Source organism: Moschus berezovskii, chromosome 7 (assembly GCF_049115385.1).
Source record: "Moschus berezovskii isolate FMDL1 chromosome 7, NW_MosBer_1.0, whole genome shotgun sequence".
Taxonomy (NCBI): Eukaryota; Metazoa; Chordata; class Mammalia; order Artiodactyla; family Moschidae; genus Moschus; species Moschus berezovskii.
Window position 1 is genome coordinate 98,901,474 of NC_142466.1, and position 15,099 is coordinate 98,916,572.

General features: G+C 41.8%; 1 protein-coding gene across 1 annotated transcript in view; it reads right to left on the reverse strand.

Moving 5' to 3' along the window:
* The window catches only part of GRIN3A (glutamate ionotropic receptor NMDA type subunit 3A), a 215,867-nt gene extending 202,119 nt beyond the window's left edge, over positions 1 to 13,748 (reverse strand). Inside the window, exon 1 of the mRNA XM_088838214.1 lies at positions 12,904 to 13,748. Coding sequence (XP_088694340.1) covers positions 12,904 to 13,602 — 699 coding nt within the window. The 5' untranslated portion in view covers positions 13,603 to 13,748. The remainder of the gene's footprint in view (positions 1 to 12,903) is intronic.
* Between the last annotated feature and the right edge of the window lie 1,351 nt (positions 13,749 to 15,099).

Genomic DNA, 15,099 nt, shown 5'->3' on the forward strand with positions numbered 1-15,099 from the left:
TTGTTCATATGTCTTATTGTTTGCCTCCCTTACTAGAATATAAGTTCTTTTGAAACAGTGGCTTTGCTGTTCTATTTCCTTCTGTATTCTAAGGTTATGTTGAGAACTTCATTTGGGAGGCTTGTCACTGCTCTTTGGAGTAAGGAAGGTTGGAGGGGAAACCATTCTATGTGGGTTGAGACAACTAGACATCTGGAGAATGTGGGCTAAGGTGGGTATAAGGAACATAGTCAGGTGATGTGATCAGAGTGATAAAGTCACAGAGAGTTCAGGCTAAGTCCTGTCATGCGAAATCAGAACCATGTTCAGGTAGGAGTTACAGCAGAGCAGAGGAAGACACTGCTCTCCAGAGAGGAGGATGGAGCAGATGTGAAGTGAGAGCCCTGAGAAGAGCTTCTGGGCCCTAGAGAAAGTGAAGAAGAGAGTAGCTGCCCAGCACCTTCCCAGTGACGCAGCCCCGCTCCCCTCAAGCAGTTCTATTCCTTGTCATCTTCCCGTAGATTTTCAGCATAAACCCATTATTTTCAAGCCCATGTAGTGAGGTTTCTGTTGCTTAAAACTCCAGGGCCTAGAGAGCATTAGAAATGTCCAACAGAACTTGTGTGAAAATGGAAAATGTTGTATATCTGTGCTGCCAAATACAGGAACCGTTACCCACATGTGGCCACTGAGCACTTGAAATGGGTTTAGAGTGCCTGAGAAACTGACTTTTAAATTTTGTATTATTTTCACTAAACTTAAATTAATATAGGGTTCAGTTCAGTCGCTCAGTCGTGTCTGACTCTTTGCGACCCCATGAATCACAGCACGCCAGACCTCCCTGTCCATCACCAACTCCTGGAGTTCACTCAAACTCATGTCCATCAAGTCGATGATGCCATCCAGCCATCTCACTCTCTGTCGTCCCCTTCTCCTTATAGGGTTAGTAGCTATCAATTGGACAGCACAATAAAAATAAAAATATAGACCAATGGAACGAAATAGAAAGTCCAGAGATAAACCCACACACATATGAGCACCTTATCTTTGACAGAGGAGGCAAGGATAATACAGTGCAGAAAAGACAGCCTCTTCAGTAAGCGGTGATGGGAAAACTGGACAGATACATATAAAAGGATGAAATTAGAACAATTCCTAACACAATACACAAAAATTAAAGACTTAAATACAAGGCCAGAAACTACAAAGCTCTTAGAGGAAAACACAGGCAGTTACTCTCTTTGATATAAATCATAGCAAGATTCTCTCTGACCCAACTCCTAGATTAATTGAAATAAATACAAAAATACACAAATGAGACCTATTAACTTAAAAGCTTTTGCATAGCAAAGGAAACTATAAACAAGTTGAAAAGACAACCTTCAGAAGAGGAGAAAATAACTACAAACAAAGCAACTGACAAAAGGTTAATCTCCAAATTATAGAAGCAGTTCATACAATTCCATACCAGAAAAACAAACAACCTAATAAAAAAATGGGCAGATCTAAACAGACATTTCTCCAGAGAAGCTCAACATCGCTCATTATTGGAGAAATGCAATTCAAAACTACAATGATGTATTACCTCACACCGGTCAGAATGGCCATCATCAAAATATCTACAAACAATAAATGCTGGAGAGGATGTGGAGAAAAGGGAATCCTCCTGAACTGTTGATAAGAATATAAACTGATACAGCCATTATGGAAAATAGTATGGAGATTCCTTAAACTAGGAATAAATCTACCATATGACCCAGCAATTCCATTATTGGGCTTATACCCTTAGAAAACCACAGCTCTAAAAGACACATGTACCCAATGATCATTGCAGCAGTATTTATAATAGACAGAACATGGAAGCAACCTAGCTGTCCATCAACAGATGAATGGATAAAGAAGTTGTGGTACATACATACAATGGACTATTACTCGGCCATAAAAAGAAACGGATTTAAGTCAGTTGTAGTGAGGTGGATGAACTTAGAGCCTCTTATGCAAAGTGAAGTAAGTCAGAAAGAGAAAAACAAGTACTGTATATTAACGCATATATATAGAATCTAGAAAAATAGTACTGATGAAACTAGTAGAGATGGACTTGTGGACACAGCATGGGAAGGTGAGGGAGGGACAAACTGAGAAAGTAGCTGACTTATACACAGTATTATATGTAAAATAGTTGGTTAGTGGGAAGTTGCTAAATAACACAGGGAGCCCAGCCTGGCACCCTCTGATGACCTAGAGGGGTGGGATGGGAGGGGGAGGAGAGGGAGGCTCAGCAGGGAAGGGATATGTATATAATTATGACTGACTCTCATCGTTGTACAGCAGACAGTAACACAAAATTGTAAAGCAATTTTCCACCAATTAAAAAAGTTTTAAAAATTGGACAGCACAGCACTGTGGTTATTACTACAAGGGGTCGAATACAAGAAGCACAATCTCTGAAAGGCAATGAAGGGGCTAAAAAAGAAAAAATGAAATAAAGAAAACCATGACGGTGTCACAGAACTCAAGCGGAGGGTGTTGCACAGCACCAAATCTATAAGAATGTTAAGGAGGATGAAAGTAAAGTCCTATTAGTAGCAGTCTCATCTATCCTTTCATGGTAAAAACTTAGTCCAAACAACAGGGGTTGGTTAAACAAATCATGAAACAGCCCATTCAAAGGTAAACTATCAAGCCATTAAAAAATAGAAAAAACATTAATGATATGGGAAGATGTTTATATGTTAAACAATTTCATAAAATGACATGATCCCAATTTTATAACACATACGTATGTCTAGAACTCTGGGCTGTGGGTTTATGAGCACTTTTTATTTTATTCTTTGGCATTTTATTAACTTTCAGAATTATCCACAAAGAACATAATTTTTTTTATAATCAGCATAAAGGAACAAATGATATGCTTAATGCAATAAAATGGCTACATCTTTTCCAGCTGCATTATAAAACAAAGTGATAGTAAATACAGCTACTAAAAATAATTAACCATCCTATATTTCTAAAGTTATTCACATTTTTCTCCCAACTCCTCTAGATACACACTGTGAGGTGTGTACACTTCAAGGTATATGACTGCAATTATGGTGGCAGAACAGCAGAGATTGTTGGGAATTCTTAGAAGGCAAAAGAGGATCTTTTCTTAGATGGACTAACCTAGATGTCCCATGGTCAAAAGACCGGGAAAAGGACTAAAAGCTTCTTGGAGTCCTTTTCTTGCCTTGAGAGGTTGGAGTCTTTTGCTTTAACTTAAAGCTATACTTTAAAGCTGAAACTCCAATACTTTGGCCACCTCATGCGACCAGTTGACTCACTGGAAAAGACTCTGATGCTGGGAAGGATTGGGGGCGGGAGGAGAAGGGGACGACAGAGAACGAGATGGCCGGATGGCATCACCGACTCGATGGACATGAGTTTGAGGGAACTCCGGGAGTTGGTGATGGACAGGGAAGCCTGGCGTGCTGTGAGTCATGGGGTCGCAAAGAGTCGGACACGACTGAGCAACTGAACTGAACTGATACTTTAATGACCACTAGATGGCGCCCTGTACTTTCAACCAGGCTAAGGTACATTGGTTTAATTTAGGCTTGGATTTACCATTCATTTTCAGGTGTACACCGAAGCATTTCCTTCTGTGTATAACACACTGTATGACATGACTCAAATTAATTCCTCGTATAGCATCAAAACAATAACAGCTCTCTATCTGAACCAATTAAATTCACAACACATGGAAGCAAATTCTTTGTTAAATGGAAACCCTGTTTAAGTACCTCTGGCTGGGACTGAACACATAGAATTCCATACTGAGCCAGATAGAAATTCTATTAAAGACATGCTGACCATCCAAATTCGTTTATGGAAATAAAAATTTTTATTTTTTACCTGGAGAGTATTCATCCAACTTTTGTTTGGCTTTGAGTTGAGGCTTTCAATAGGAAAACAACAACAACAACAACAAAACACCAACAGATTCTATGCAGCTAAAGCCTTGGTACTGAAAGTTCAGCTAATGACCACCCCTAACTGAGGGGAGAGTAGTGACAACCCATTAAGTCATTCCTAAGAATGCTACTGAAAGATCCAGACAGAGCCATTGTTTGGAACTGTACAGGCTCAGCACTTGCAGAGCCTTGAAAATACAAAGCTAGGCTCAAATATAAAGGAAAATACAACCCTTTAATACAGAAATACCATCAACTCAGAATGTCCATGCTTCAAAAGCCATGTCAGCTCTGACTTCAGAAAATTTTTTTTTAAAACGGTGAATTCTTTTTTCTGTTCTTTGATTCTAACGTACAATTGGAGTGACAATAAGGCTTTCTTTACTTGTATCCAAGTGTTTCTAAAAATTCTAAAGCATTATCCTTGAGAGAATAAAATACATAAAAAAATGTAACTCAAGGATATGTCAGGACACCCATGGGACGGTAGCACATTTGCATTACTTTCATAATCAGAAAAGTGATGCACATTTTAAAAGTCCCTGAAAGCTGTAAATGCATCAAACAATTTTGGTACAGTCAGGATTCAATCAAACACAGAGTTTGTTTTATGGATATCTTTTGTAATCCTTAGTATATAACAGAGCTGTGTGTGTATGTGTGTGTTTGTGTGTGTTAATTCACTCAGTCATGTCTGACTCTGTGCGACCCCAGGGACTGTAGCCCACCCGGCTCCTCTGTCCATGGGATTCTGCGGACTAAATACTGGAGTGGGTTTACATGCCCTCCTCCAGGGAATCTTCCTGATCAGGGATTAAATCTTCTTCTATTATGTCTTCTGCATTGGTAGGTGGGTTCTTTATCACTAGTATCACCCTGGAAGCCCATGTAACATGCTACTGTCCCTAAACTTGGACCTAATAAATGCCACAAGTTAGATCCATTAGTATGGATAAAGCCTGCATGAAAAAAAGGGAAACTTGTGAACTTTAAATCCACATCAAGTTGAGACTCTCCCTTTTCTAAAAACCCTCTTCTGCTCCTCTCCCCCAAGAAGCCAAAATTGTCAACTGTGTCATGTTTCTACTGTTCCTTAAGTTTAGTTCCTGGAAGCCTGTGAGAAATTAGGGTAGTAGGTAAGGCAAGACTTGTGAATTCCTCACTAATATCAACAAATAGAAATAAAATGTTATTTTTCACCTCTGTAACTGCTCCAAAGATCCAATCATTCAGAATCCATACAAAAAAAGCAACTGGTCATCATTCACCTGATTGATGACAAAATTTACACATACCTAACCTGAGCTGAAACTCCAATACTTTGGCCACCTCATGCGACGAGTTGACTCACTGGAAAAGACTCTGATGCTGGGAAAGATTGGGGGCGGGAGGAGAAGGGAACGACAGAGAATGAGATGGCTGGATGGCATCACCGACTCGATGGACATGAGTTTGAGTGAACTCCGGGAGTTGGTGATGGACAGGGAGGCCTGGCGTGCTGTGAATCTTGGAGTCGCAAAGAGTCGGACATGACTGAGCGACTGAACTGAACTGAACTGAACCTGAGTTTGTACCTCAGTGTGCTAGAACTCTAAATGGGGTTTCAGAACAGCAGCATCTGTTTGTTTCTTAAGCTTGGCCCACTGGAATCAGATTTTGTAAGTTTAAATATCATCTGCATACTGAAAAAGCATTTAGAAGTACTCCGTAGAGAGCAAGCTAGAATATTTAAGCTCTCATTCTGATTATTTTAGTTTTCTATTAAGTTATGCTAACACTGTGTGCTAAAAAATGATCATTAGAATACACATACACTGTGGTGTGCTTAGAACTTTGTATACATGATATGCAAATGCTACCATATGCAATCTTCATCATAACTTTATGAGACAGTCATATTTTGTGGATCAAAAATTGAGGCATGGAGACGTCAGGCATGTTTCTCAAGGTATGATATCTAGAAAGCTGTAGAACTAAGATTCAAACAGGTCTGTGCTTCTCAAAAATCTATTCTCTTCACCTCTACCTTGCATTTATTCCATTTATATGTTATTATTGTCTGATTTGTAAAATAAACACTACCTATACTGCTCATTTCTCAAAATAATTGTGAGGATAAAATTGAAAATATGGATGTAAAAGATAAATTTAAACATAGTCTACAATTAATTCATTACTGAAACTATATTTTCACATTGAAGTATTGAAAGCAGTGGTGAGGAAATGTGAAGATGACTTGTTTTTTTTCTCTTATTAGTATTATTATTTTTCTTAAAAATATTTATTGATTTGGCTGCACCAGGCCTCAGTTGTGGTACATGGGATCTTTAGTTGTGGCATGAGAACTTTTTCAACAAAAATTTATTTATTTATTTGGCCACACCATCATGTGGGATCTTAGTTCCCTGATCAGGCATTGAACCCATGCCCCCTGCATTGGGAGCATGGAGTCTCAGCCATGGACCACTGGGGATGTCCCTCTCTTATTTTTAATTGTGTAGGTAATACATACTTATTTTTAGAAAAAAAGAAGCATGCATAGGGGAAAATCTGAACTTCCACCATTAACTTACAATCACATTTAACTTTTTAATAAAGTTCTAGACTTTATATTTCATAGAAGGTCACACTTTACATAAAACATACACTTTCTATTCTGTGTCAATAAATATATATCTTCATTTTAAAAGGGCACATAGTACTATATTGTAAAGTTGCTGCTGCTGCTAACTCACTTCAGTCATGTCCGACTCTGTGTGACCCCATAGATGGAAGCCCACCAGGCTCCCCTGTCTCTGGGATTCTCCAGGCAAGAACACTGGAGTGGGTTGCCATTTCCTTCTCCATATTGTAAAGTTATGATTCATTTAATTAAACTATATTGGATAGTGTAAAATATGCTTTTAACCATCAAACCTAGAAGTAGATGTCACTCTATTTTATCTTTTTTCCTGCAATAATACAAAAGCAGAGATGGACTCTCAGATTATAGGCTGACAAAGATACTAAATTAACAGGGCGGTTTTTTAGTATTTTTTCCTCTTGGTGACCTCTCACTTTCTATAACGCATAGCTCTTTCTGTCCTCTTATGTTGTCTATACGTTGTTATTTTCCTCACAAGACTGTAAAAGGGATGTTATGAGGACATTTGTGAAGGAGCCTTGAAAAGCACAAATTTTATGTAAACATATATGACTGGAGTTTTTCCTAAATCTGTGTCTCAAATGAATAACAGTGAGGCATAATTCACCCTCACTAAAAGAAAAGTCATCCTGCTTAATTCTTAACCACTTGAATCCTTGAAGTTTTATCTCTACAGACAGACCATCCCTGGCCAACCGGATACTAGCTTTTCACGGTCAGTTTTCTGCAACTGACACAATACCAGCCCAGGTCAGTATGATCAAGCTGTTTCCTCAATGGAGGAGAAACACAGTCTCCCCTGAAAGTGTCTGAACCTTTTATATTCAGGAAAGCTGCAAGTCTAACTGATGTAATAGGTTTAGGGGAAGGTGGCTGGCTTACTCCTTGTTTACCTTTTCTCCAATACTTTCTTTTCCCACCATCTCCCATAGGAAAGAACTGAGAAAGAAATAGTGGCTTAAAGATTTCCATTAATCTGTTATTCATGCATTGACTCAAGAAGCAATGTGACAGATGCTGAGATGTTCTTTCTTCCTTCCTGCCTAGTTTTAGAGATTTTGCATCCCAGTTTTAGTGCTGTACTGATTCGTTACTCTTTTGTGTATGTGAGCAGCAGCAGCTAGACTAGGCAGGAGAAAAGAGAAAGAAGTCATCTCTGCATTGTGTGGTGCCACTAAAATGTGCAATGCCTTGCTATGAGAGCCCCACAGTGTTGCTTAGGGCAATGATACTCAAAGCAGCTAGTCTGCCAACTGTTGCCTATCCACGATGAGATAAGGAGCTTGTGCCAGTAGGAAGCAACACACTGCTTTGTCAAGAAAGACTTCCCAGGAAAATAATTTCAGATGAGCCAAACTGTGTGCTTAGTGGTGTGGCGGGAGAAGTTAGGGTAGAGAGGTTAGACCCTGTGGCCATAGTCTCACGAGCAATCTACTGTAAGTTCTCCTATAGAAGAGATGTATGAGAGACCAACATTTCTGAAAAAAATGTTATTGGGCATCTTATTGAAGCGTCTATGGTAATAACTAAGGCTCTAGAAACTGCATTGATGATGTGCATTTATAAAAAATTGCCATTGGTATAGAAATGGTACCTTTAGCATGTCTTCTAATCCTAGGCAAGGGGGTAAACTATTCAGGAACACAGTTGTTTGGCAGGAGGTGGGTGCTAAACCCACTTACTTTTAAGAGAAATAAAATGAGGGAGTGAGTAGAGAGTAAGGTGGGAGATGAAGACACATTACACTGTGAATCAAATCTTATTTTGATTAATAACAAGTAATGGAGAATTGGTGGTGAATTAGGACTGGGATAATTCTTATCAGATCAAAACTAACACCTCTCTACTGGTTATTTAGCTAACACTATACATTTTTTCACAGTGCATCACTTTCTTTATTTGATTCACACAACAACTCTGTCAGATTGGTAAAGTCAACCTTCTTTTGACTGACAAGCCTAGATGCTCAGAGACCAGAGGTACTTCCCTAAAATTCCATTCCTCTTATGAGGCAGGGGTAGACTGAGTCTTCTGAGTACTATTTAGTATACCTTCCAATAACTGTGCTCATTTAACCAAAATGATTGGTTAATGACTGGTGGCTCAGATGGAAAAGAATCTGCCTGCAATGCAGAAGACCTGGGTTTGATCCCTGGATTGGAAAGATCTGCTGGAGAAGGGAATGGCTACCCACTCCAATATTCTTGTCTGGGGAATTCCATGGATAGAGGAGCCTGGCGGGCTACAGTCCATGGAGTTGAAAAGAATAGGACGTGACTGAGCGACTAAGACTTGCTACTTGCTCTTCATGAAATACAATCTAATAGCACAAAATCCAAGGTGACTTCTGCCACACCAGAAGATAAAACAGGAAGGAATTAGACACCAAATTGGTCTTCAGTTGATTCAATCATAAGTTAACCCCAAGATGTAACAGCCAAGGAGATCAAGACCCAAGATTCTCTATGAACTCTTCTCTGACAGTCACAAAGAAAAGGGGGTGAGACAGACTAATTGCCCAATGAATGGTGCTTGCTAGTGTCTTCTGCTCTAGTTATCTAGAAAAATTAGTGCTATAGAAATTTGCCAGATTAAAAATAAAAACTTCCAAATTAGTCCTAGTTTTATTTTTCAAGAGGAGCCTATACTGCTAAGAAAAGTTTTGCATCACTTGATGTTTAATTTGAAATCGTTTATCTTCAAGTTAGCAATAATTAGGTGCTCCTATCAGCCATTCATCATGAATTGTAGAAGAATGTGTTTCCCCCAAGAGAGAGGACAGTGCCTATGTGCAGAAAGTCAAGGAAAACTACCACAATTGAGAGCAGATGTTTTAAAAAGAAATGTCCTTCACTTGTCCCTTCATGAGGCAGGTAAGTTATGTTGTGATATCATAGCTTTTTCCCCTGTACCATACTAAAGTGACACCATGCTAGTCAAATTCTAATAAACAGAATTCAGTACTTATCCCTGTATTATAAAAATGGACCATCTAAAATACTTACATTCCCAAGGGAATAAACATATATTAATTAGTTGGCATATATAGTTCATGATACACATTGTGGATGGTACATTCAATGAGAGATGAAAATAGCAGTGTAGTCTCTTTTTAATTGCATGGGTTTGAATCTAAGCCAGTTATATTACTCCATTAATTCTGCCTATTGAAACCAGTATGGAAAAAATGTGAGATACATTTTAGAAAGAAATGTGTATCTGTCACTACCTCAGCAAGTAAATTCTGAGGTGTTAACTTTGGAGAAACTATACAAAACTCTCCGAAGAAAAAGTAGTAGGGCGTCTGAAGAGAAAGAAAGAACTGTAGAAACTTACAGCAACAAACTTAAAGTAACTTAAATGTAACTGGATCCATGTGCAGCATCATTATTTGAAGGTCATAGGAACAGAATTCGGTTGGCCTCAAGTGGAGATTTGGGTGTAATAAAGTCAGAATTTTGGGGATGGAAGAATGCTTTGACCTTATCCAGTGTGTAATACTGTATTAAGCTTTTACTATGTACTGATAATACATGTATGATTTCCAAAGGGGGGTATCTAACAATCTTATCTTTAAGAGATTTCCATGCTTGAAGGAATTTTGTTCCATCCAAGCTGATGGACCTATGTGTTTATATTCTGAATGAATAGTATATTGTAATAAAATGACTATGCTATTCTCAGGGGGTGATCATTTCAGTGGTATCTCCATTCAGGAGTTGTGGCAGGATGTGATCCAAACCATTATTTATTAATTAGGTTTCATATAAAAATATCAGTAGCCCAAAAGAAAGTGGGAGAAAACATTGTTGCTGCTCCTGCTCTGAAAGCAACTTTGATTTGTATGATTGTGTGGACAAGTCCACCCTCTTCTAGAATCCTTTGTTTAGGCACTGGCACAGTCAACAAACTAGGTCACTGGGCAGGAGACTCTAATAAGGACAGTGGCTAATTTAAGCCAATTTTATTTAATGTGTAAAATGACTTCATCATGATTTTATATTTAGAAAGTTAAAAAAAAAATCCCATCATTGTATTAGAGAAAATTCCACTTTTCAGGAGAAGCCAGGGAAAAGATCAGTTTTTATTTTTGCTGAAAGCAGATGATGGTCATATCCTAAAATTACATATTACAGTGACTTGGCATTGAGCTGGACATTTTTAATATAAAACATTATAGAAAGGCATTTATATTATATACTAAGACAGGTTAGCTTTATTTGAATTTAAAATACAAAGATAAATGAAAGAAAATGTCCTCAGTTGGCCAAACTGGATTTGAGTTAAAAACAATAATTCCCCCCTTTCAAGATGTGTGCCATGAAACTAACATGACAACAGTGATTTTAAATACACTTCTGAACTGAAATACAGAAGCAAATGTGCTTGACACAGTATTTATTTTATTGTCAGCTTGTAAGGGTTGTCCCTGGAGGACTCTCTGCCCTCCAACGGTCCTAAAGCTTTGACATTTACTGATTCTAGATGCTACTTCCCAGTTTCTCTGGTCTCCTTATTGAAGTGTGCTGCATACCACAAAAATTCATCAAGGAGCAGAGACAATTTCACTTCTACCAAAGGAACACTAATTTGGGGGGAAATTCTTGCTATTTAAGACTTTTGGCAAACAATCTACAAATGGAAAGGAGTCTGGAGACTGTGAACACTGTTAGTGTGTATGAAGTATTAGGTAATAAGGAAGCAATGATGAGAAGTAAGTTATGCTGACTCTTGCATTTGTTATGTCTGATTCTGCATATATATTAATAATGATACACCCCTATGAATGCAATTTCATGTTTATAACACTCTGGCTATTGGCAGCATTGTGCACCTGTGTTTTCCAAGCCTTCCCATCTGCTGTCTATAGTCATTCAGATTCAGGTGACAGAAATATTTTAGATTAAAGTTAATTAGTCTGCACTCTGCAGATCAAATCTCTACAGTTCAACATTAAATAGGAATCTTCTGGACAGCTGCAGAAAGTAGCCTGAACCCACCCTTCCTAAGATTAAAAATGTTAAGGTTCGTTTTTCTAGAAAAAGAAACCTTTAGTACTCTCTTCATATATTATGCATAGATCTGATCAAACTTTTCATATGTATTTGCTCTTACTCATTTTATTTCTTATTCTGTATATATATCAAAGTGGAAGAAGAGAGATTAGAAATATTTTTTCCAGCTACAGTGACAGACTTAAAATGATATATAGAGAAATTCTCCCAAGTCTGGACTCTTTTACTAATATACCAATCAATGTGGATCAAGCCTCTGAACTTTCCTCAGTTTGTCAGTCTTTAAAATGGGACCAAAGACAATTACCTATTTGTTTCATAAATACTTTGTGCAATGCTTAATAATGCTTGATGTCTCACTAAAAAATAATGCACAAAATGCAGAAAGTTCCCATTGCTAAGAGGACTCTGCCTTTAAAAAATATTTATCTTATTATTGTCAACAGTTAAGTTCACAAACAGCTTCCTCTATTGAAACCACACATACATACGTTTAACCCACAGGAAACGAAATCATTAGTCTTCTTTATTTCTAGACAATTGGTGCAGAAATGGGCTGAGAACACAACTAAAGATAGCCAGTTTCTGAACCCACATCACATAGAGAGAAGGTAGGGACAAAGACACAATCCCAAATGAGTCCTCTCATCCATTTTTCCAGCATCAGATTATGTTTTTAATGCCTTTCAATATCCAAGACTAATTACCAGACTACCTATTGCTTCTGTACTAATTGCAAATTTCATGTTTACGCACAGGAATTCAGAGGGAGGTGTTTTCTTTACACCATCGCCTAAAGCTCAGGGACGTCGTTCAAAGTCAGAGAGGGCAGGTGCTCTTTCTGACAGTTGCTTTCAGAGTTCCTCCGGGGACTGAAAGACTCTGGCAATCTGGGCTCTTCTATGCCCATCCCCCGCGCTAGTCATTAGCACCTCGATAGCTTTCTACACTCCTGAACTTGGGACTTCAACTTCCATCGGGTAACCACTAGGTTTCTCCCAGCTGGTCAAAATGTGAAGACTTTTTCGCTTATTCTCCCACTTTCTTCCTTCCATCTTGCTACCTCTACCTCTCATTTTATTTCCATCTGAGTTTTAATATGTTTTATTTTACTTCTGCTGAGATCCTTCTACCTACAACCTACGGATATGGTCCGATCCTCAAACAATATGAAAGTTGTAAAGCCCCACGTCCCTAAGGTCTTCACCCGGGTTTTCCCTCTCCGCCCTCCACCCATCCTCCCCACCCCTGCCCGCGCTACCGTCCCGGCCCCTAGTGGCGTCCATCTCCACTCCACGCGTCAGACTCCTCTCACCTGACTCTGCCGTGGAAACTCGTAGCGCACGATGCTGATAACTGGAATGTGCAGGACGGAGCTGACCAGGTCGAGCTCCATCATCTCCCCCAGGCTCTGAGGGAAGGCGAGAAGCGCCGATACCCCTTGCACCACCACGGTGTGGCACACACTCTGCAGAAAGGAGAAAGGGTCACTGCTCCACGGAGAGCTAGGGGAGGAGAAGGGCAAGAGCGGCAGATCGCCCAGGCCCGCCTCGATGGCCATCACTACTTCCAGAGACAGGTTGTAGGGCAGCAATCCTTCTACTCGGTTCAGGTTGTCCACGGCGAAGAGGAGGGCGTCCCGAGGCCAAAGGGTCTCGGCCCTGGCGCCCTCCCCCGGCTTCCGAGCGCCCGGCGGCCCCCGGCCATGCAGGGCGCTCCCCAACCAGCGTGCGCCTGGCGAGGGCGCCGGGGGCAGCCAAGTCCCTGGCTCGGGTTCATCTCGCGGGGCGCCTGTCCGGCTGCCGTCCGGGGTGCGGCTGGCCGCGCGGGGGGCCGTGGTCCAGGGCTGCAAGTGCACCGCGCCCACCCTCACCGCGTGTCCGATGCGCTTGAGGATCTGGCAGGGCTGCGGGTGCGAGGAGGAGCCGGGCACCCCGGCCAGCACCAGTGCGCAGGGCGGCGGCAGCAGCAGACAGACCCTGCTCAGCAGCCACCACAAACTCAGTCTCCTCATTACTGAGACCCGCAGGGAGAAAGCGCGCCCCCTCCTGCGCCCGCTCGCCCCGCCGCAGCGGCCGCCGCCTAAGGTCTCCGCCCCCAGGTCCCGCGCGCCGCTCACTCGGCTGGGCGAAGCGCTCCCAGGAGCTGGAGCGGACTCCGGGCCATCCAAGGGGGAGGCTAGCGCGCCCTCGGCAGTCTCAAAACCCGCTCCCAAGTCCCTCCGCCTCGCATCCTCTGCCCGGAGCCGGGCGGGCGGCGCTGGTCACCCGCGGCTTGGGCGCCCGTTCCCTGCCCGCCCCATCCGCAGGGCGGCTCGGGCACTGCGTCCGGTCCCGCGGCGAGGCTGGGCTGAGAAGCCGCGGGGATTTCTAGGGGGCAGCGGTGAGCGAGGAGGCAAGAAGCTCACTTGGATTCTTGACTCTTCTTTTTCCGCCCAGACGAGACCCACTTATTTCCTTGGCCTCGCGCAGGAGAAGGGGGTTCACACCCGGGGTGCGAGAAAGCAGCCAAACCCTCCTAGCTCCGCCGCCGGCCGCCCTCTCGCGGGCTCCCCCAGCGCTGGCTTCATTTTTCTTCTTCCCTCGCTACTTCCTCCCTTCCTTTCTTTCGTCCTCTTGCCGCCCAGTCGCCGCCGCCGCCGCCGGCTTCCTCAGAGGAGCGACGCGACTGGCCAGCAAAGGGTGGTTCTGCTCGGAGCGCAAAGTTCTCCCCGCCTCAGCCGGCGCCTCCCTGTTGCTGAGCCAGGCGCCGGCCTGTCGCTTGGCTGCGCTAAACGCCCGCTGATGGTTGAGAGTCGCGGGTGGCGCTGCCCGCGCCGCTGACAAGTCCTCGCCCTTCCAAGGCCAGGACTCGTAGCTGGCGATATTCCTTGCGCCCTAAAACGAATTCTGAATTCGGAGTTGCGCCTGAGGAATCTGAAATGCAGTGGTTCCCCGGGATAGGCTGAAAGAGGCGGTGACTTTAAGGAGCTCCTCTTCGATGTCTTTTAAACGGTTTTTCTAGCAAAAGGTATTAAAGCAAGAACCACATATATATACTTTTAATCTCCTCAGCTTCCTGCTGTTTGGCACGTGGACGTTTAACTTTTATTTTTTTGAGGATCCCAATGTTTTGGGGTTCTCAGAATTATAACACAATTTGAAGCAATTATGTGACCAAGAGATTTAAAATATCAATACTTTGAAAGTATACTTGCAAGTACACTAAACAGCAGATTCTGGTTTAGACTAAGAGTCCTTCAGATTATTGCTACTAGTAAGCGCTCTCATTTGTGTGGTATTGAATACAATGAGGTCAGTGGGTTACGATTTGACCTTTTCCTCCATGACCTGACCAATCTGAAGTTGGAAGGAGCAGGTTAAAGGTAGCGCTCTGGTTTCCACACACACAGTAGATTTATTTTATTTCATGCCGCAGTATCATGAGGGGGCTTCCCCGGTGGCTCAGATGGTAAAGAATCTATTGCAATGCAGGAGACCTGGGTTCAGTCCCTGGGTGGGGAAGATCCCGT